Source organism: Octopus bimaculoides, chromosome 28 (genome assembly GCF_046866305.1).
Source record: "Octopus bimaculoides isolate indiv1 chromosome 28, ASM4686630v1, whole genome shotgun sequence".
Lineage (NCBI taxonomy): Eukaryota > Metazoa > Mollusca > Cephalopoda > Octopoda > Octopodidae > Octopus > Octopus bimaculoides.
In genome coordinates this window covers 2,526,333-2,547,365 of record NC_142955.1, presented here as the reverse complement: position 1 = coordinate 2,547,365, position 21,033 = coordinate 2,526,333, and the positions used below count along the sequence as shown (strand labels likewise).

Here is a 21,033-nt window from a genome sequence, read left to right as displayed (position 1 = left end):
AGAAAGATTGTAATTTTATTTTTTTCGTCGAGTGAATTACGGTGACCCCTTAATGTGCCACAAAATACTTATTATGGTTGGAAAAGCGGGGTGGAACCCTCGGAAATCTCACCCCACCCCCATTCCCATCCGTTATCATGGGGAAAATTGTTTCTACTCTATCTTCCTTTATCCATGTTTTTAGATAACATTTTGCAGAAATACCTTTTCGAGAGTGTGGATTACATAAGATTGAAAATTCAAATAATTTTGAAAAGAATAAGTGAAAATAGTGAAGTTATGGAAATTAGTGATAACGAAGTCTGGGCAGGTAAGCAAAAGAATGGTACAAAATTCTTATCAAGAAATGTTTGTGTGAAACAAGTAGAAGTATAATATTAAAACATTAGTAGGGGCCGAAACTGGACATGGGTTTTGCTGATGATGTCTTAAGCCACTGGATCCCATAGAGGTGTTGTTGAGTTAGTGACCGACAAAATGCAGTTGGAATTCCTCCTCAATATCAGTTTATTGATAAAGTGGCTCTAAAAGAAAATCATCGTCGTTTAACGTCTGTTTTCCATGCTAGCATGGGTTGGACGATTTGACTGAGGACTGGCGAACCAGATGGCTGCACCAGGCTCCAATCAGATTTGGCAGTTTCTACAGCTGGATGCCCTTCCCAACGCCAACCACTCCAAGAGTGTAGTGGGTGCAGATTATTCAATTAATTTGTTTTTTAACTAAATACTTTGAAATGGTTAATCTAGGACATTACGTACAGTGGGCGTGTGATTTAGGTTGGGGGATTGTTTGGCTGCTATTTTTAGCTTGTCGAGCGGCCAGGTAGAGGCTCTTTCATTGCCTCGATTGCCTGATGAGATTTTTTTTACACATATAAGTATGTATATATATATATATATATATAAATAGATAGATAGATAGATTGTTGGACACATTCTCATATATGTTGCTATAAAAACACCTGGTTATTAAAGAAAGGTTTTGTTTGGGGAAACTTTTCTGTTGTCGAAGACTCATCATTTTGTCAATGGACCCGGAAGTTGTTCGCAAACAGCAGCAGTAATTTTTTTCAACTGAATACACGTCATTAATTGGTTAAAATTACCGAAATACGACAACTTTAATCAAAATTTTGTCAAAAAACGTTAAGAGTAAACCCTGTTCTACATGACACATTCTATCAGTATCCAAAGTCTCAAAGTGTGTAGGTGAAGAAAATTAACTCAAAAAATCTGCACGTCAGATTGAATAGACCCAGTAGACAGGGTCCACCTTTTGTACGTTATGCCGATATTTGTGTATGTACGTCGAAACTCCGGCGAAGTCGACTGTGCCTTTCACCTTTTTGGGGGTTCAATAAAATGAATACCAGTTGACTACAAAGGTTCATGGAGTCGACTTACTCGCACCACTTACTCCCGAAAATGCGGGTCTTGTGAGAAAATGGGAAATCTATATTTCATACGCATGCGCACTAAACATACTTCTGCCTCCATTCATTAAGTGTTTAGAAACGTGTCTGGCGCCGGAATTTCTCTTAATTCACTCCAAAACGCATTTAAAATAGATTTTTCTACCGCCTGACTCACTTATAACAACACTATCCTTTATAAAAGCATTTCCGTGAGTATTAAACAATGAAAGCATTTGATCTTTTAATACTTTGTGTCTCAGATGTCCTTTGATGTGTGCGACATTTGGCTGCTATTTCTAGCTATGGAGGCAACCTTCTACACCCTCCATCGGTTAGTTGGCGTGTTTCGGAACAAGTAGTTCATATTTGATTGTGTGCGTTTGTGCATCCATTCATGACCACCCCCTTTTTTCTACGGATTCCGACCTTGTCTCCAACGGAGTACTGAAAATGCAAAAAAAAAAATCTTTTAAACTTCGTTATTTTCAATAACCTGGGAAACCCTAGGTTATTAATGTATAAAGTTGGTAGCTCAGCTATGAGTATGCAAGACGTGTGTAATCTATGTTTAGGTTGACGATCTAAAAGGCATCTTTAAATTTCGTTTGGGCAATGCCAGGTATTTTTGCTAGTATATATACATATATACATCGTCGTCATCATCGTCGTTTAACGTCCACTTTCCATGCTAGCATGGGTTGGACGATTTGACTGAGGACTGCTGGACCAGGAGGCGACACCAGGGTTCAATCTGATTTGGCAGAGTTTCTACAACTGGATGCCCTTCCTAACACCAACCAGTCATATATGTATATATATATATATATATATATATATATATATATATATATATATATATATATATATATGTATGTATGTGTGCGTATATTTTTCAATGTGAATGTGTAAATGGAGTTTAGAAATATGTTAGCTTCACATAAGATTTTCACGTGTAAATTTTAATAAATTAAAAAGTTCTTTTGGTAAATGTTTATTTCTAGAGTTTATGTGTATGGAAATGTTAAGTCTGTATTTTCTAAGTAGCCTCTATATCTTACACTGTTGTTTCTTTATTATTTCAGAATATCAGATGACATTGGAATAACAGAAGATACATTCTCATTATTTATCTTTTTTTAAACACGGAAATGAAAATATTGTACAGAGCAGATATATATCATTGTTTCTATAAGTGGGTGGTAGAATTCCTATGATATATTTACTCTGAAATGTGTTATTAGCAAACTTTCTGGACATCACCGGCTGCAGTGTCTACAAGATGAGTCTGGTTGCAAATTAAACTTGGATGAATTTACTAAAGAGTATTCAGATGAAAGTAACACTGGACAGAAATACAGCAGTCACAATATTTGTAAACGAAACACTATAGAACCAAAGACAAGGAAAAAGAGTATATATATTGTAATTTTCAAAGAAGAATAATGGAAAAGAGTGAGAAAGCAAAGGATTTGACTTTTCCAGAAGATAAAGCAAAGAGGAGACGAAAATTGTCACATTACTGTGATGTGTGTAAAAGGTCTTTCTCTCGAAAGGGCAGCTTGAATAAGCACAAGCGTGTTCATACAGGAGAGAAGCCATTTCATTGTGACATCTGTGGTAAATCATTCTCTCACCAAAGTACTTTAACTTCTCACAAACGTATTCATACAGGAGAGAAGCCATATCACTGTGACATCTGTGGTAAATCATTCCCTCAAAGTAGTGCTTTGACTTCTCACAAACGAATTCACACAGGAGAGACACCATATTCCTGTAATATTTGTGGTAAATCATTCCCTCAAAGTAGTGCTTTGACTTCTCACAAACGTATTCATACAGGAGAGAAACCATATCACTGCAACATCTGTAACAAATCTTTCTCTCACAATAGTAGCCTAATTACGCATAAACGTATTCATTCTGGACAGAAGCCATTTCACTGTGACATCTGCGGTAAATCATTCTCTGACCAAAGTGCTTTCATTTCTCACAAGCGTGTTCATACAGGAGAAAGACCATATCAGTGTAACATCTGTAGTAAATCATTCTCTCAAAAGGGTTACTTGAATATGCACAAACGTATTCATTCAGGTGAGACACCATATTCCTGTAATATCTGTGGTAAATCTCTCTCTAGCAACAGAAGTTTAACTTCTCATAAACGTATTCATACAGGAGAGAAGCCATATCAATGTGAAATCTGCAATAAATCTTTCACTGCACGTAGTAACCTAACTATACACAAACGTATTCATACAGGAGAGACACCTTATTGTGATATCTGTGGTAAATCATTCTCCCGCAAAGACAGCTTAGCTAGACATAAATATATTCATACAGGAGAGACACCATATCACTGTGATATCTGTGGTAAAGCATTCTCTCAAAGTGGCAACTTATCTAAACATAAATATATCCATACAGGAGAGAAGCCATACCGCTGTGATATCTGTGGTAAATTGTTCTCAAAAGGTTACTTGACTATACACAAACGTATTCATACCGGCAATTATCACTGTGATGTCTGTGGTACATCATTCGCTAACCAACGTGCATTAAATTCACACATGATTGTTCATACAGGGAAAAAGCAATTTCGCTGTGACATTTGTGGGAAATCATTGTCTACAAATGATCGATTAACTAAACACAAACATATTCATACTGGAGAGACGCCATATCACTGTGATGTCTGTGGTAAATCATTCTCTGAGAAAAGTTATTTCATTCGTCACAAACGTGTTCATACAGCAGAAAGACCATATCAGTGTAACATCTGTAGTAAATCATTCTCTCGTAGAAGTGCTTTCACTTCTCACAAACGTACTCATACAGGAGTGAAACCATATTCCTGTAATATCTGTGGTAAATCATTCCCTCGCAACTCTGCTTTGACTGAACATAAACATATTCATACAGGAGACAAGCCATATCACTGTGATATCCGTGGTAAATCATTCTCTCAAAGTGGCAACTTAGCTACTCACAAACGTTTCCATACATGAGAAAATCCTTTTCTCTGTAAGTGGTGACTAAACCCTTTACCATGCAGATTATTCTGTTGAATGTGATGTTTATTTTTTCTCATTATTTTCAATTTGTCATGCATTATCTCACAGCTTTCAAGTTTTTATAACATGATTGTTTATATTTGGAATGACATTGTAGGGTAGGTGTAAGAGACCAACTCTGGCTAGTTTCACCATAAGATAGATAGAAAATTTGGACCAGATATGGCCACTTTAAATGCTAAAGGGCTAACCCTACAAGTACTAACATTTCTTGCTTCCCACAAGGACCATAGGGGTAACTTTTTGACTGCCATTGAAAACATTTACCTAATACAGTTTATTTTGAATATAAAGCAAATGCAGTGAATAAAGGATTTGAAAATATATTCTTTTAGCATTTATTTACATGTAAAAAAAACATATATATCTATACACATATATATGAAATGATGCACATGATTGTATATTAAATAGTTGTAGAAATTAAAAAGTAATAAGCAAAATTGATGATAAATGACCGTTTGGTACTTCTAGTGTTAACTAAATGTGCATCTGTTCATATAGATGTGTGACTATCAATATGACAATTCTGAAGAACAAGAAGCATTTTGGCCTCCTCCTACACTGGTGATAGTGTTGTGGGCTTTCTCCATGGCAATAACCAAGCGACTCATCAGGGAATTGTTATAATTGTCAAAGTTTCTTTTATGCCAAAGAAAGAAAAAAAAAAATGGACGATCTCTCTAACTAAATATATTCACACAGGAGAGGAGATAGAACAGTGTGTGATAAGAACCTCCCAACTGTGTAGTTTATGTCACCACATCTTAGATAACTTACTGCTTGCCAACCCAGGTCAAACCATCCAACCCATGCCAGCATGGTCAATGGACATTAAATGCTAATTAGGATGATGTGTGTATTTCAATATTGCCAACATGGATCACAAAATTAGGGTTGGACTAAATGCATTGCAAAGATCAAATGGTCTTAAGTAGTCAATCAGTGTTTTAGCAAGTGTTTTTATCCCAAAGCAGATAAATTCTCTTCTTGTCCACCAGTCATATAAGGAATGGTCCCTCATGCTTTTGGGCAGAGAGAAGATGGAAGAGAGCGAGAGACAGATCAGATCACAAGAACCACTGCTGCCCAGCATACAAACTATGAACATGCTACAGAATTTCGACTATAATACAACTTCTACTGTTCCAGACAAAAGTTATTTAAAACTTGCAAAACCAGTTACTTCACAATATGTAAGACATTTGCCATGTAATTTTATAAGTGGTTGTAATAAATAACAGTTGCATTGAATTTACCTGGTTCTTCTTGTCATTCATTTATCTTCTGTCACTCCAGGCACACAGACTAGACCAGTTGATGCATAACCAACACACAGCTACATCAAGATGAACCAGCCACAGTTAATTTAAGCAAAACTCATAACCAACACTGATTATAAATATGTGTGTATCTAAATACATCTTTGTGTCTGTGTTTGTCAAAAAACGTTAAGAGTAAACCCTGTTCTACATGACACATTCTATCAGTATCCAAAGTCTCAAAGTGTGTAGGTGAAGAAAATTAACCAAAAAAATCTGCACGTCAGATTGAATAGACCCAGTAGACAGGGTCCACCTTTTGTACGTTATGCCGACATTTGTGTATGTACGCCGAAACTCCGGCGAAGTCGACTGTGCCTTTCACCTTTTTGGGGGTTCAATAAAATGAATACCAGTTGACTACTAAGGTTCATGGAATCGACTTACTCGCACCACTTACTCCCGAAATTGCTGGCCTTGTGAGAAAATGGGAAATCTATATTTCATACGCATGCGCACTAAAAGAAAGAAAAAAAAAAAATGGACGATCTCTCTAACTGTAAATGTATTGACACAGGAGAAGAGATAGAACAACGTGTGATAACAGCCTCCTAACTCTAGAGTTTATTTCACCACATCTTAGATAACTCAACTTTGGCATTTTTTTATTTTTAATAAAAGCAACGTTTTTGGAGATTTTAAATTTGTCTTGCATGAATTATAAGAAACTATTTAAAGCAATAGGTATGGCTGTGTGGTATGAACCTTGCTTCCCAACTGCATGCTTCTAGGATCAGTCCCACTGCGTGGCACCTTGTGCAATTATTTTCTACTAGAACACTAGGCCGAACAAACCCGTGTGAGTGGTGTTTTTCTTAGAGAGAAACTGAAAGAAACCAACATTTATATATGTAGGAAGCATATTGTCTTCCTGTCTATTAAGCTTTAAATTATTACAAATGAGAAGAAGATACATCAAGCCAAGTGAAATTGCAGTCACAGAAACTACTGGTTTCTCTTCCTGACTACCACTCATAATATAAGGAATGGTCCTTAACGTTTTTGGGCAGAGACAATGGAGGAGAGATGGAGATGAGATCAGAACAACTGATGCTGCCCAGCATTACAGAACTAAGCCATGAAAATGCTACAGAATTTCAGCTATGTTACAATTTACACTGTAACAGATATAGTTACTTAGATTTTTCCAAACCATTTCACAATATGTAAGATATTTGCCATGTATTTTTTATAAGGTGTTGTAATAAATAACAGTTCTAATCCTTCTCGTCATTTGTTTATCTACAGTAACTCCAGGCACACCGACTGCACCAGTTAATGCATAATCCCAGAAAGATTGTAATTTTATTTTTTTCGTCGAGTGAATTACGGTGACCCCTTAATGTGCCACAAAATACTTATTATGGTTGGAAAAGCGGGGTGGAACCCTCGGAAATCTCACCCCACCCCCATTCCCATCCGTTATCATGGGGAAAATTGTTTCTACTCTATCTTCCTTTATCCATGTTTTTAGATAACATTTTGCAGAAATACCTTTTCGAGAGTGTGGATTACATAAGATTGAAAATTCAAATAATTTTGAAAAGAATAAGTGAAAATAGTGAAGTTATGGAAATTAGTGATAACGAAGTCTGGGCAGGTAAGCAAAAGAATGGTACAAAATTCTTATCAAGAAATGTTTGTGTGAAACAAGTAGAAGTATAATATTAAAACATTAGTAGGGGCCGAAACTGGACATGGGTTTTGCTGATGATGTCTTAAGCCACTGGATCCCATAGAGGTGTTGTTGAGTTAGTGACCGACAAAATGCAGTTGGAATTCCTCCTCAATATCAGTTTATTGATAAAGTGGCTCTAAAAGAAAATCATCGTCGTTTAACGTCTGTTTTCCATGCTAGCATGGGTTGGACGATTTGACTGAGGACTGGCGAACCAGATGGCTGCACCAGGCTCCAATCAGATTTGGCAGTTTCTACAGCTGGATGCCCTTCCCAACGCCAACCACTCCAAGAGTGTAGTGGGTGCAGATTATTCAATTAATTTGTTTTTTAACTAAATACTTTGAAATGGTTAATCTAGGACATTACGTACAGTGGGCGTGTGATTTAGGTTGGGGGATTGTTTGGCTGCTATTTTTAGCTTGTCGAGCGGCCAGGTAGAGGCTCTTTCATTGCCTCGATTGCCTGATGAGATTTTTTTTACACATATACGTATGTATATATATATATATATATATAAATAGATAGATAGATAGATTGTTGGACACATTCTCATATATGTTGCTATAAAAACACCTGGTTATTAAAGAAAGGTTTTGTTTGGGGAAACTTTTCTGTTGTCGAAGACTCATCATTTTGTCAATGGACCCGGAAGTTGTTCGCAAACAGCAGCAGTAATTTTTTTCAACTGAATACACGTCATTAATTGGTTAAAATTACCGAAATACGACAACTTTAATCAAAATTTTGTCAAAAAACGTTAAGAGTAAACCCTGTTCTACATGACACATTCTATCAGTATCCAAAGTCTCAAAGTGTGTAGGTGAAGAAAATTAACTCAAAAAATCTGCACGTCAGATTGAATAGACCCAGTAGACAGGGTCCACCTTTTGTACGTTATGCCGATATTTGTGTATGTACGTCGAAACTCCGGCGAAGTCGACTGTGCCTTTCACCTTTTTGGGGGTTCAATAAAATGAATACCAGTTGACTACAAAGGTTCATGGAGTCGACTTACTCGCACCACTTACTCCCGAAAATGCGGGTCTTGTGAGAAAATGGGAAATCTATATTTCATACGCATGCGCACTAAACATACTTCTGCCTCCATTCATTAAGTGTTTAGAAACGTGTCTGGCGCCGGAATTTCTCTTAATTCACTCCAAAACGCATTTAAAATAGATTTTTCTACCGCCTGACTCACTTATAACAACACTATCCTTTATAAAAGCATTTCCGTGAGTATTAAACAATGAAAGCATTTGATCTTTTAATACTTTGTGTCTCAGATGTCCTTTGATGTGTGCGACATTTGGCTGCTATTTCTAGCTATGGAGGCAACCTTCTACACCCTCCATCGGTTAGTTGGCGTGTTTCGGAACAAGTAGTTCATATTTGATTGTGTGCGTTTGTGCATCCATTCATGACCACCCCCTTTTTTCTACGGATTCCGACCTTGTCTCCAACGGAGTACTGAAAATGCAAAAAAAAAAATCTTTTAAACTTCGTTATTTTCAATAACCTGGGAAACCCTAGGTTATTAATGTATAAAGTTGGTAGCTCAGCTATGAGTATGCAAGACGTGTGTAATCTATGTTTAGGTTGACGATCTAAAAGGCATCTTTAAATTTCGTTTGGGCAATGCCAGGTATTTTTGCTAGTATATATACATATATACATCGTCGTCATCATCGTCGTTTAACGTCCACTTTCCATGCTAGCATGGGTTGGACGATTTGACTGAGGACTGCTGGACCAGGAGGCGACACCAGGGTTCAATCTGATTTGGCAGAGTTTCTACAACTGGATGCCCTTCCTAACACCAACCAGTCATATATGTATATATATATATATATATATATATATATATATATATATATATATATATATATATATATATATATATGTATGTATGTGTGCGTATATTTTTCAATGTGAATGTGTAAATGGAGTTTAGAAATATGTTAGCTTCACATAAGATTTTCACGTGTAAATTTTAATAAATTAAAAAGTTCTTTTGGTAAATGTTTATTTCTAGAGTTTATGTGTATGGAAATGTTAAGTCTGTATTTTCTAAGTAGCCTCTATATCTTACACTGTTGTTTCTTTATTATTTCAGAATATCAGATGACATTGGAATAACAGAAGATACATTCTCATTATTTATCTTTTTTTAAACACGGAAATGAAAATATTGTACAGAGCAGATATATATCATTGTTTCTATAAGTGGGTGGTAGAATTCCTATGATATATTTACTCTGAAATGTGTTATTAGCAAACTTTCTGGACATCACCGGCTGCAGTGTCTACAAGATGAGTCTGGTTGCAAATTAAACTTGGATGAATTTACTAAAGAGTATTCAGATGAAAGTAACACTGGACAGAAATACAGCAGTCACAATATTTGTAAACGAAACACTATAGAACCAAAGACAAGGAAAAAGAGTATATATATTGTAATTTTCAAAGAAGAATAATGGAAAAGAGTGAGAAAGCAAAGGATTTGACTTTTCCAGAAGATAAAGCAAAGAGGAGACGAAAATTGTCACATTACTGTGATGTGTGTAAAAGGTCTTTCTCTCGAAAGGGCAGCTTGAATAAGCACAAGCGTGTTCATACAGGAGAGAAGCCATTTCATTGTGACATCTGTGGTAAATCATTCTCTCACCAAAGTACTTTAACTTCTCACAAACGTATTCATACAGGAGAGAAGCCATATCACTGTGACATCTGTGGTAAATCATTCCCTCAAAGTAGTGCTTTGACTTCTCACAAACGAATTCACACAGGAGAGACACCATATTCCTGTAATATTTGTGGTAAATCATTCCCTCAAAGTAGTGCTTTGACTTCTCACAAACGTATTCATACAGGAGAGAAACCATATCACTGCAACATCTGTAACAAATCTTTCTCTCACAATAGTAGCCTAATTACGCATAAACGTATTCATTCTGGACAGAAGCCATTTCACTGTGACATCTGCGGTAAATCATTCTCTGACCAAAGTGCTTTCATTTCTCACAAGCGTGTTCATACAGGAGAAAGACCATATCAGTGTAACATCTGTAGTAAATCATTCTCTCAAAAGGGTTACTTGAATATGCACAAACGTATTCATTCAGGTGAGACACCATATTCCTGTAATATCTGTGGTAAATCTCTCTCTAGCAACAGAAGTTTAACTTCTCATAAACGTATTCATACAGGAGAGAAGCCATATCAATGTGAAATCTGCAATAAATCTTTCACTGCACGTAGTAACCTAACTATACACAAACGTATTCATACAGGAGAGACACCTTATTGTGATATCTGTGGTAAATCATTCTCCCGCAAAGACAGCTTAGCTAGACATAAATATATTCATACAGGAGAGACACCATATCACTGTGATATCTGTGGTAAAGCATTCTCTCAAAGTGGCAACTTATCTAAACATAAATATATCCATACAGGAGAGAAGCCATACCGCTGTGATATCTGTGGTAAATTGTTCTCAAAAGGTTACTTGACTATACACAAACGTATTCATACCGGCAATTATCACTGTGATGTCTGTGGTACATCATTCGCTAACCAACGTGCATTAAATTCACACATGATTGTTCATACAGGGAAAAAGCAATTTCGCTGTGACATTTGTGGGAAATCATTGTCTACAAATGATCGATTAACTAAACACAAACATATTCATACTGGAGAGACGCCATATCACTGTGATGTCTGTGGTAAATCATTCTCTGAGAAAAGTTATTTCATTCGTCACAAACGTGTTCATACAGCAGAAAGACCATATCAGTGTAACATCTGTAGTAAATCATTCTCTCGTAGAAGTGCTTTCACTTCTCACAAACGTACTCATACAGGAGTGAAACCATATTCCTGTAATATCTGTGGTAAATCATTCCCTCGCAACTCTGCTTTGACTGAACATAAACATATTCATACAGGAGACAAGCCATATCACTGTGATATCCGTGGTAAATCATTCTCTCAAAGTGGCAACTTAGCTACTCACAAACGTTTCCATACATGAGAAAATCCTTTTCTCTGTAAGTGGTGACTAAACCCTTTACCATGCAGATTATTCTGTTGAATGTGATGTTTATTTTTTCTCATTATTTTCAATTTGTCATGCATTATCTCACAGCTTTCAAGTTTTTATAACATGATTGTTTATATTTGGAATGACATTGTAGGGTAGGTGTAAGAGACCAACTCTGGCTAGTTTCACCATAAGATAGATAGAAAATTTGGACCAGATATGGCCACTTTAAATGCTAAAGGGCTAACCCTACAAGTACTAACATTTCTTGCTTCCCACAAGGACCATAGGGGTAACTTTTTGACTGCCATTGAAAACATTTACCTAATACAGTTTATTTTGAATATAAAGCAAATGCAGTGAATAAAGGATTTGAAAATATATTCTTTTAGCATTTATTTACATGTAAAAAAAACATATATATCTATACACATATATATGAAATGATGCACATGATTGTATATTAAATAGTTGTAGAAATTAAAAAGTAATAAGCAAAATTGATGATAAATGACCGTTTGGTACTTCTAGTGTTAACTAAATGTGCATCTGTTCATATAGATGTGTGACTATCAATATGACAATTCTGAAGAACAAGAAGCATTTTGGCCTCCTCCTACACTGGTGATAGTGTTGTGGGCTTTCTCCATGGCAATAACCAAGCGACTCATCAGGGAATTGTTATAATTGTCAAAGTTTCTTTTATGCCAAAGAAAGAAAAAAAAAAATGGACGATCTCTCTAACTAAATATATTCACACAGGAGAGGAGATAGAACAGTGTGTGATAAGAACCTCCCAACTGTGTAGTTTATGTCACCACATCTTAGATAACTTACTGCTTGCCAACCCAGGTCAAACCATCCAACCCATGCCAGCATGGTCAATGGACATTAAATGCTAATTAGGATGATGTGTGTATTTCAATATTGCCAACATGGATCACAAAATTAGGGTTGGACTAAATCCATTGCAAAGATCAAATGGTCTTAAGTAGTCAATCAGTGTTTTAGCAAGTGTTTTTATCCCAAAGCAGATAAATTCTCTTCTTGTCCACCAGTCATATAAGGAATGGTCCCTCATGCTTTTGGGCAGAGAGAAGATGGAAGAGAGCGAGAGACAGATCAGATCACAAGAACCACTGCTGCCCAGCATACAAACTATGAACATGCTACAGAATTTCGACTATAATACAACTTCTACTGTTCCAGACAAAAGTTATTTAAAACTTGCAAAACCAGTTACTTCACAATATGTAAGACATTTGCCATGTAATTTTATAAGTGGTTGTAATAAATAACAGTTGCATTGAATTTACCTGGTTCTTCTTGTCATTCATTTATCTTCTGTCACTCCAGGCACACAGACTAGACCAGTTGATGCATAACCAACACACAGCTACATCAAGATGAACCAGCCACAGTTAATTTAAGCAAAACTCATAACCAACACTGATTATAAATATGTGTGTATCTAAATACATCTTTGTGTCTGTGTTTGTCAAAAAACGTTAAGAGTAAACCCTGTTCTACATGACACATTCTATCAGTATCCAAAGTCTCAAAGTGTGTAGGTGAAGAAAATTAACCAAAAAAATCTGCACGTCAGATTGAATAGACCCAGTAGACAGGGTCCACCTTTTGTACGTTATGCCGACATTTGTGTATGTACGCCGAAACTCCGGCGAAGTCGACTGTGCCTTTCACCTTTTTGGGGGTTCAATAAAATGAATACCAGTTGACTGTTGACTACTAAGGTTCATGGAATCGACTTACTCGCACCACTTACTCCCGAAATTGCTGGCCTTGTGAGAAAATGGGAAATCTATATTTCATACGCATGCGCACTAAAAGAAAGAAAAAAAAAAAATGGACGATCTCTCTAACTGTAAATGTATTGACACAGGAGAAGAGATAGAACAACGTGTGATAACAGCCTCCTAACTCTAGAGTTTATTTCACCACATCTTAGATAACTCAACTTTGGCATTTTTTTATTTTTAATAAAAGCAACGTTTTTGGAGATTTTAAATTTGTCTTGCATGAATTATAAGAAACTATTTAAAGCAATAGGTATGGCTGTGTGGTATGAACCTTGCTTCCCAACTGCATGCTTCTAGGATCAGTCCCACTGCGTGGCACCTTGTGCAATTATTTTCTACTAGAACACTAGGCCGAACAAACCCGTGTGAGTGGTGTTTTTTTTAGAGAGAAACTGAAAGAAACCAACATTTATATATGTAGGAAGCATATTGTCTTCAAGCTTTAAATTATTACAAATGAGAAGAAGATACATCAAGCCAAGTGAAATTGCAGTCACAGAAACTACTGGTTTCTCTTCCTGACTACCACTCATAATATAAGGAATGGTCCTTAACGTGTTTGGGCAGAGACAATGGAGGAGAGATGGAGATGAGATCAGAACAACTGATGCTGCCCAGCATTACAGAACTAAGCCATGAAAATGCTACAGAATTTCAGCTATGTTACAATTTACACTGTAACAGATATAGTTACTTAGATTTTTCCAAACCATTTCACAATATGTAAGATATTTGCCATGTATTTTTTATAAGGTGTTGTAATAAATAACAGTTCTAATCCTTCTCGTCATTTGTTTATCTACAGTAACTCCAGGCACACCGACTGCACCAGTTAATGCATAATCCCAGAAAGATTGTAATTTTATTTTTTTCGTCGAGTGAATTACGGTGACCCCTTAATGTGCCACAAAATACTTATTATGGTTGGAAAAGCGGGGTGGAACCCTCGGAAATCTCACCCCACCCCCATTCCCATCCGTTATCATGGGGAAAATTGTTTCTACTCTATCTTCCTTTATCCATGTTTTTAGATAACATTTTGCAGAAATACCTTTTCGAGAGTGTGGATTACATAAGATTGAAAATTCAAATAATTTTGAAAAGAATAAGTGAAAATAGTGAAGTTATGGAAATTAGTGATAACGAAGTCTGGGCAGGTAAGCAAAAGAATGGTACAAAATTCTTATCAAGAAATGTTTGTGTGAAACAAGTAGAAGTATAATATTAAAACATTAGTAGGGGCCGAAACTGGACATGGGTTTTGCTGATGATGTCTTAAGCCACTGGATCCCATAGAGGTGTTGTTGAGTTAGTGACCGACAAAATGCAGTTGGAATTCCTCCTCAATATCAGTTTATTGATAAAGTGGCTCTAAAAGAAAATCATCGTCGTTTAACGTCTGTTTTCCATGCTAGCATGGGTTGGACGATTTGACTGAGGACTGGCGAACCAGATGGCTGCACCAGGCTCCAATCAGATTTGGCAGTTTCTACAGCTGGATGCCCTTCCCAACGCCAACCACTCCAAGAGTGTAGTGGGTGCAGATTATTCAATTAATTTGTTTTTTAACTAAATACTTTGAAATGGTTAATCTAGGACATTACGTACAGTGGGCGTGTGATTTAGGTTGGGGGATTGTTTGGCTGCTATTTTTAGCTTGTCGAGCGGCCAGGTAGAGGCTCTTTCATTGCCTCGATTGCCTGATGAGATTTTTTTTACACATATACGTATGTATATATATATATATATATATAAATAGATAGATAGATAGATTGTTGGACACATTCTCATATATGTTGCTATAAAAACACCTGGTTATTAAAGAAAGGTTTTGTTTGGGGAAACTTTTCTGTTGTCGAAGACTCATCATTTTGTCAATGGACCCGGAAGTTGTTCGCAAACAGCAGCAGTAATTTTTTTCAACTGAATACACGTCATTAATTGGTTAAAATTACCGAAATACGACAACTTTAATCCAAATTTTGTCAAAAAACGTTAAGAGTAAACCCTGTTCTACATGACACATTCTATCAGTATCCAAAGTCTCAAAGTGTGTAGGTGAAGAAAATTAACTCAAAAAATCTGCACGTCAGATTGAATAGACCCAGTAGACAGGGTCCACCTTTTGTACGTTATGCCGATATTTGTGTATGTACGTCGAAACTCCGGCGAAGTCGACTGTGCCTTTCACCTTTTTGGGGGTTCAATAAAATGAATACCAGTTGACTACAAAGGTTCATGGAGTCGACTTACTCGCACCACTTACTCCCGAAAATGCGGGTCTTGTGAGAAAATGGGAAATCTATATTTCATACGCATGCGCACTAAACATACTTCTGCCTCCATTCATTAAGTGTTTAGAAACGTGTCTGGCGCCGGAATTTCTCTTAATTCACTCCAAAACGCATTTAAAATAGATTTTTCTACCGCCTGACTCACTTATAACAACACTATCCTTTATAAAAGCATTTCCGTGAGTATTAAACAATGAAAGCATTTGATCTTTTAATACTTTGTGTCTCAGATGTCCTTTGATGTGTGCGACATTTGGCTGCTATTTCTAGCTATGGAGGCAACCTTCTACACCCTCCATCGGTTAGTTGGCGTGTTTCGGAACAAGTAGTTCATATTTGATTGTGTGCGTTTGTGCATCCATTCATGACCACCCCCTTTTTTCTACGGATTCCGACCTTGTCTCCAACGGAGTACTGAAAATGCAAAAAAAAAATCTTTTAAACTTCGTTATTTTCAATAACCTGGGAAACCCTAGGTTATTAATGTATAAAGTTGGTAGCTCAGCTATGAGTATGCAAGACGTGTGTAATCTATGTTTAGGTTGACGATCTAAAAGGCATCTTTAAATTTCGTTTGGGCAATGCCAGGTATTTTTGCTAGTATATATACATATATACATCGTCGTCATCATCGTCGTTTAACGTCCACTTTCCATGCTAGCATGGGTTGGACGATTTGACTAAGGACTGCTGGACCAGGAGGCGACACCAGGGTTCAATTTGATTTCGCAGAGTTTCTACAGCTGGATGCCCTTCCTAACACCAACCAGTCATATATGTATATATATATATATATATATATATATATATATATATATATATATGTATGTATGTATGTGTGCGTATATTTTTCAATGTGAATGTGTAAATGGAGTTTAGAAATATGTTAGCTTCACATAAGATTTTCACGTGTAAATTTTAATAAATTAAAAAGTTCTTTTGGTAAATGTTTATTTCTAGAGTTTATCTCTATGGAAATGTTAAGTCTGTATTTTTAAGTAGCCTCTATATCTTACACTGTTGTTTCTTTATTATTTCAGAATATCAGATGACATTGGAATAACAGAAGATACATTCTCATTATTTATCTTTTTTTAAACACGGAAATGAAAATATTGTACAGAGCAGATATATATCATTGTTTCTATAAGTGGGTGGTAGAATTCCTATGATATATTTACTCTGAAATGTGTTATTAGCAAACTTTCTGGACATCACCGGCTGGAGTGTCTACAAGATGAGTCTGGTTGCAAATTAAACTTGGATGAATTTACTAAAGAGTATTCAGATGAAAGTAACACTGGACAGAAATACAGCAGTCAAAATATTTGTAAACGAAACACTATAGAACCAAAGACAAGGAAAAAGAGTATATATATTGTAATTTTCAAAGAAGAATAATGGAAAAGAGTGAGAAAGCAAAGGATTTGACTTTTCCAGAAGATAAAGCAAAGAGGAGACGAAAATTGTCACATTACTGTGATGTGTGTAAAAGGTCTTTCTCTCGAAAGGGCAGCTTGAATAAGCACAAATGTGTTCATGCAGTAGAGAAGCCATTTCATTGTGACATCTGTGGTAAATCATTCTCTCACCAAAGTACTTTAACTTCTCACAAACGTATTCATACAGGAGAGAAGCCATATCACTGTGACATCTGTGGTAAATCATTCCCTCAAAGTAGTGCTTTGACATATCACAAACGAATTCACACAGGAGAGACACCATATTCCTGTAATATTTGTGGTAAATCATTCCCTCAAAGTAGTGCTTTGACTTCTCACAAACGTATTCATACAGGAGAGAAACCATATCACTGCAACATCTGTAACAAATCTTTCTCTCACAATAGTAGCCTAATTACGCATAAACGTATTCATTCTGGACAGAAGCCATTTCACTGTGACATCTGCGGTAAATCATTCTCTGACCGAAGTACTTTCATTTCTCACAAGCGTGTTCATACAGGAGAAAGACCATATCAGTGTAACATCTGTAGTAAATCATTCTCTCAAAAGGGTTACTTGAATATGCACAAACGTATTCATTCAGGTGAGACACCATATTCCTGTAATATCTGTGGTAAATCTCTCTCTAGCAACAGAAGTTTAACTTCTCATAAACGTATTCATACAGGAGAGAAGCCATATCAATGTGAAATCTGCAATAAATCTTTCACTGCACGTAGTAACCTAATTATACACCAACGTATTCATACAGGAGAGACACCTTATTGTGATATCTGTGGTAAATCATTCTCCCGCAAAGACAACTTAGCTAGACATAAATATATTCATACAGGAGAGACACCATATCACTGTGATATCTGTGGTAAAGCATTCTCTCAAAGTGGCAACTTATCTAAACATAAATATATCCATACAGGAGAGAAGCCATACCGCTGTGATATCTGTGGTAAATTGTTCTCAAAAGGTTACTTGACTATACACAAACGTATTCATACCGGCAATTATCACTGTGATGTCTGTGGTACATCATTCGCTAACCAACGTGCATTAAATTCACACATGATTGTTCATACAGGGAAAAAGCAATTTCGCTGTGACATTTGTGGGAAATCATTGTCTACAAATGATCGATTAACTAAACACAAACATATTCATACTGGAGAGACGCCATATCACTGTGATGTCTGTGGTAAATCATTCTCTGAGAAAAGTTATTTCCGTCTTCACAAACGTATTCATACAGGAGAAAAGCCATATTCCTGTAATATCTGTGGTAAATCATTCCCTCGCAATTGTGCTTTCACTTCTCACAAACGTACACATACAGGAGAGAAGCCATATCAATGTGACATCTGTAACAAATCTTTCTCTCAGTGTAGTAGCCTAATTACGCATAAACGTATTCATACAGGGGAGAAGCCATTTCACTGTGACATCTGTGGTAAATCATTCTCTGAGAAAAGTTATTTCTGTCTTCACAAACGTGTTCATACAGGAGAAAAACCATATCAGTGTAACATCTGTAGTAAATCATTCTCTCGTAGAAGTGCTTTCACTTCTCACAAACGTACACATACAGGAGTGAAACCATATTCCTGTAATATCTGTGGCAAATCATTCCCTCGCAACTCTGCTTTGACTGAACATAAACGGATTCATACAGGAGAGAAGCCATATCCCTGTGATATCTGTGGTATATCATTTTCTCGAAGTAGTGCCTTAACTTCTCATAAACGTATTCATACATGAGAAAATCCTTTTCTCTGTAAGTGGTGACTAAACCCTTTACCATGCAGATTATTCTGTTGAATGTGATGTTTATTTATTCTCATTATTTTCAATTTGTCATGCATTATCTCACAGCTTTCAAGTTTTTATAACATGATTGTTTATATTTGGAATGACATGGTAGGGTAGGTGTAAGAGGCCAACTCTGGCTAGTTTCACCATAAGATAGATAGAAAATTTGGACCAGATATGGCCACTTTAAATGCTAAAGGGCTAACCCTACAAGTACTAACATTTCTTGCTTCCCACAAGGACCATAGGGGTAACTTTTTGACTGCCATTGAAAACATTTACCTAATACAGTTTATTTTGAATATAAAGCAAATGCAGTGAATAAAGGATTTGAAAATATATTCTTTTAGCATTTATTTACATGTAAAAAAAACATATATATATATATACACATATATATGAAATGATGCACATGATTGTATATTAAATAGTTGTAGAAATTAAAAAGTAATAAGCAAAATTGATGATAAATGACCGTTTGGTACTTCTAGTGTTAACTAAATGTGCATCTGTTCATATAGATGTGTGACAATTCTGAAGAACAAGAAGCATTTTGGCCTCCTCCTACACTGGTGATAGTGTTGTGGGCTTTCTCCATGGCAATAACCAAGCGACTCATCAGGGAATTGTTATAATTGTCAAAGTTTCTTTTATGCCAAAGAAAGAAAAAAAAAAATGGACGATCTCTCTAACTAAATATATTCACACAGGAGAGGAGATAGAACAGTGTGTGATAAGAACCTCCCAACTGTGTAGTTTATGTCACCACATCTTAGATAACTTACTGCTTGCCAACCCAGGTCAAACCATCCAACCCATGCCAGCATGGTCAATGGACATTAAATGCTAATTAGGATGATGTGTGTATTTCAATATTGCCAACATGGATCACAAAATTAGGGTTGGACTAAATCCATTGCAAAGATCAAATGGTCTTAAGTAGTCAATCAGTGTTTTAGCAAGTGTTTTTATCCCAAAGCAGATAAATTCTCTTCTTGTCCACCAGTCATATAAGGAATGGTCCCTCATGCTTTTGGGCAGAGAGAAGATAGAAGAGAGCGAGAGACAGATCAGATCACAAGAACCACTGCTGCCCAGCATACAAACTATGAACATGCTACAGAATTTCGACTATAATACAACTTCTACTGTTCCAGACAAAAGTTATTTAAAACTTGCAAAACCAGTTACTTCACAATATGTAAGACATTTGCCATGTAATTTTATAAGTGGTTGTAATAAATAACAGTTGCATTGAATTTACCTGGTTCTTCTTGTCATTCATTTATCTTCTGTCACTCCAGGCACACAGACTAGACCAGTTGATGCATAACCAACACACAGCTACATCAAGATGAACCAGCCACAGTTAATTTAAGCAAAACTCATAACCAACACTGATTATAAATATGTGTGTATCTAAATACATCTTTGTGTCTGTGTTTGTCAAAAAACGTTAAGAGTAAACCCTGTTCTACATGACACATTCTATCAGTATCCAAAGTCTCAAAGTGTGTAGGTGAAGAAAATTAACCAAAAAAATCTGCACGTCAGATTGAATAGACCCAGTAGACAGGGTCCACCTTTTGTACGTTATGCCGACATTTGTGTATGTACGCCGAAACTCCGGCGAAGTCGACTGTGCCTTTCACCTTTTTGGGGGTTCAATAAAATGAATACCAGTTGACTGTTGACTACTAAGGTTCATGGAATCGACTTACTCGCACCACTTACTCCCGAAATTGCTGGCCTTGTGAGAAAATGGGAAATCTATATTTCATACGCATGCGCACTAAAAGAAAGAAAAAAAAAAAATGGACGATCTCTCTAACTGTAAATGTATTGACACAGGAGAAGAGATAGAACAACGTGTGATAACAGCCTCCTAACTCTAGAGTTTATTTCACCACATCTTAGATAACTCAACTTTGGCATTTTTTTATTTTTAATAAAAGCAACGTTTTTGGAGATTTTAAATTTGTCTTGCATGAATTATAAGAAACTATTTAAAGCAATAGGTATGGCTGTGTGGTATGAACCTTGCTTCCCAACTGCATGCTTCTAGGATCAGTCCCACTGCGTGGCACCTTGTGCAATTATTTTCTACTAGAACA

The 21,033-nt window shown here is 36.3% G+C and overlaps 4 protein-coding genes across 7 annotated transcripts in view; 3 read left to right on the top strand and 1 right to left on the bottom strand.

The window, feature by feature from the left end:
• Positions 1-21,033, bottom strand: part of LOC149130448 (uncharacterized) — a 105,410-nt gene that overhangs the window by 33,592 nt on the left and 50,785 nt on the right. The window lies entirely within an intron of this gene.
• Positions 1,139-5,742, top strand: LOC149130455 (uncharacterized). Its single transcript, XM_089344304.1, has 2 exons — positions 1,139-1,626; positions 2,500-5,742. Exon 2 carries the CDS (start codon positions 2,860-2,862, stop codon positions 4,420-4,422), a length of 1,563 nt encoding a protein of 520 aa, XP_089200430.1. The 5' UTR covers positions 1,139-1,626; positions 2,500-2,859; the 3' UTR covers positions 4,423-5,742.
• On the top strand, positions 8,242-12,850 carry LOC149130454 (uncharacterized). Its single transcript, XM_089344306.1, has 2 exons — positions 8,242-8,726; positions 9,608-12,850. The coding sequence occupies exon 2, from the start codon at positions 9,968-9,970 to the stop codon at positions 11,528-11,530; it is 1,563 nt and encodes a 520-aa protein (XP_089200432.1). The 5' UTR covers positions 8,242-8,726; positions 9,608-9,967; the 3' UTR covers positions 11,531-12,850.
• LOC149130453 (uncharacterized) lies at positions 15,326-20,178 on the top strand. Its single transcript, XM_089344300.1, has 2 exons — positions 15,326-15,832; positions 16,694-20,178. Exon 2 carries the CDS (start codon positions 17,054-17,056, stop codon positions 18,866-18,868), a length of 1,815 nt encoding a protein of 604 aa, XP_089200426.1. The 5' UTR covers positions 15,326-15,832; positions 16,694-17,053; the 3' UTR covers positions 18,869-20,178.

Bases quoted from the DNA above. Each gene is read 5' to 3' on its own strand.
- LOC149130455 (XM_089344304.1), top strand. From the start codon at position 2,860: ATGGAAAAGAGTGAGAAAGCAAAGGATTTGACTTTTCCAGAAGATAAA.
- LOC149130453 (XM_089344300.1), top strand. From the start codon at position 17,054: ATGGAAAAGAGTGAGAAAGCAAAGGATTTGACTTTTCCAGAAGATAAA.
- LOC149130454 (XM_089344306.1), top strand. From the start codon at position 9,968: ATGGAAAAGAGTGAGAAAGCAAAGGATTTGACTTTTCCAGAAGATAAA.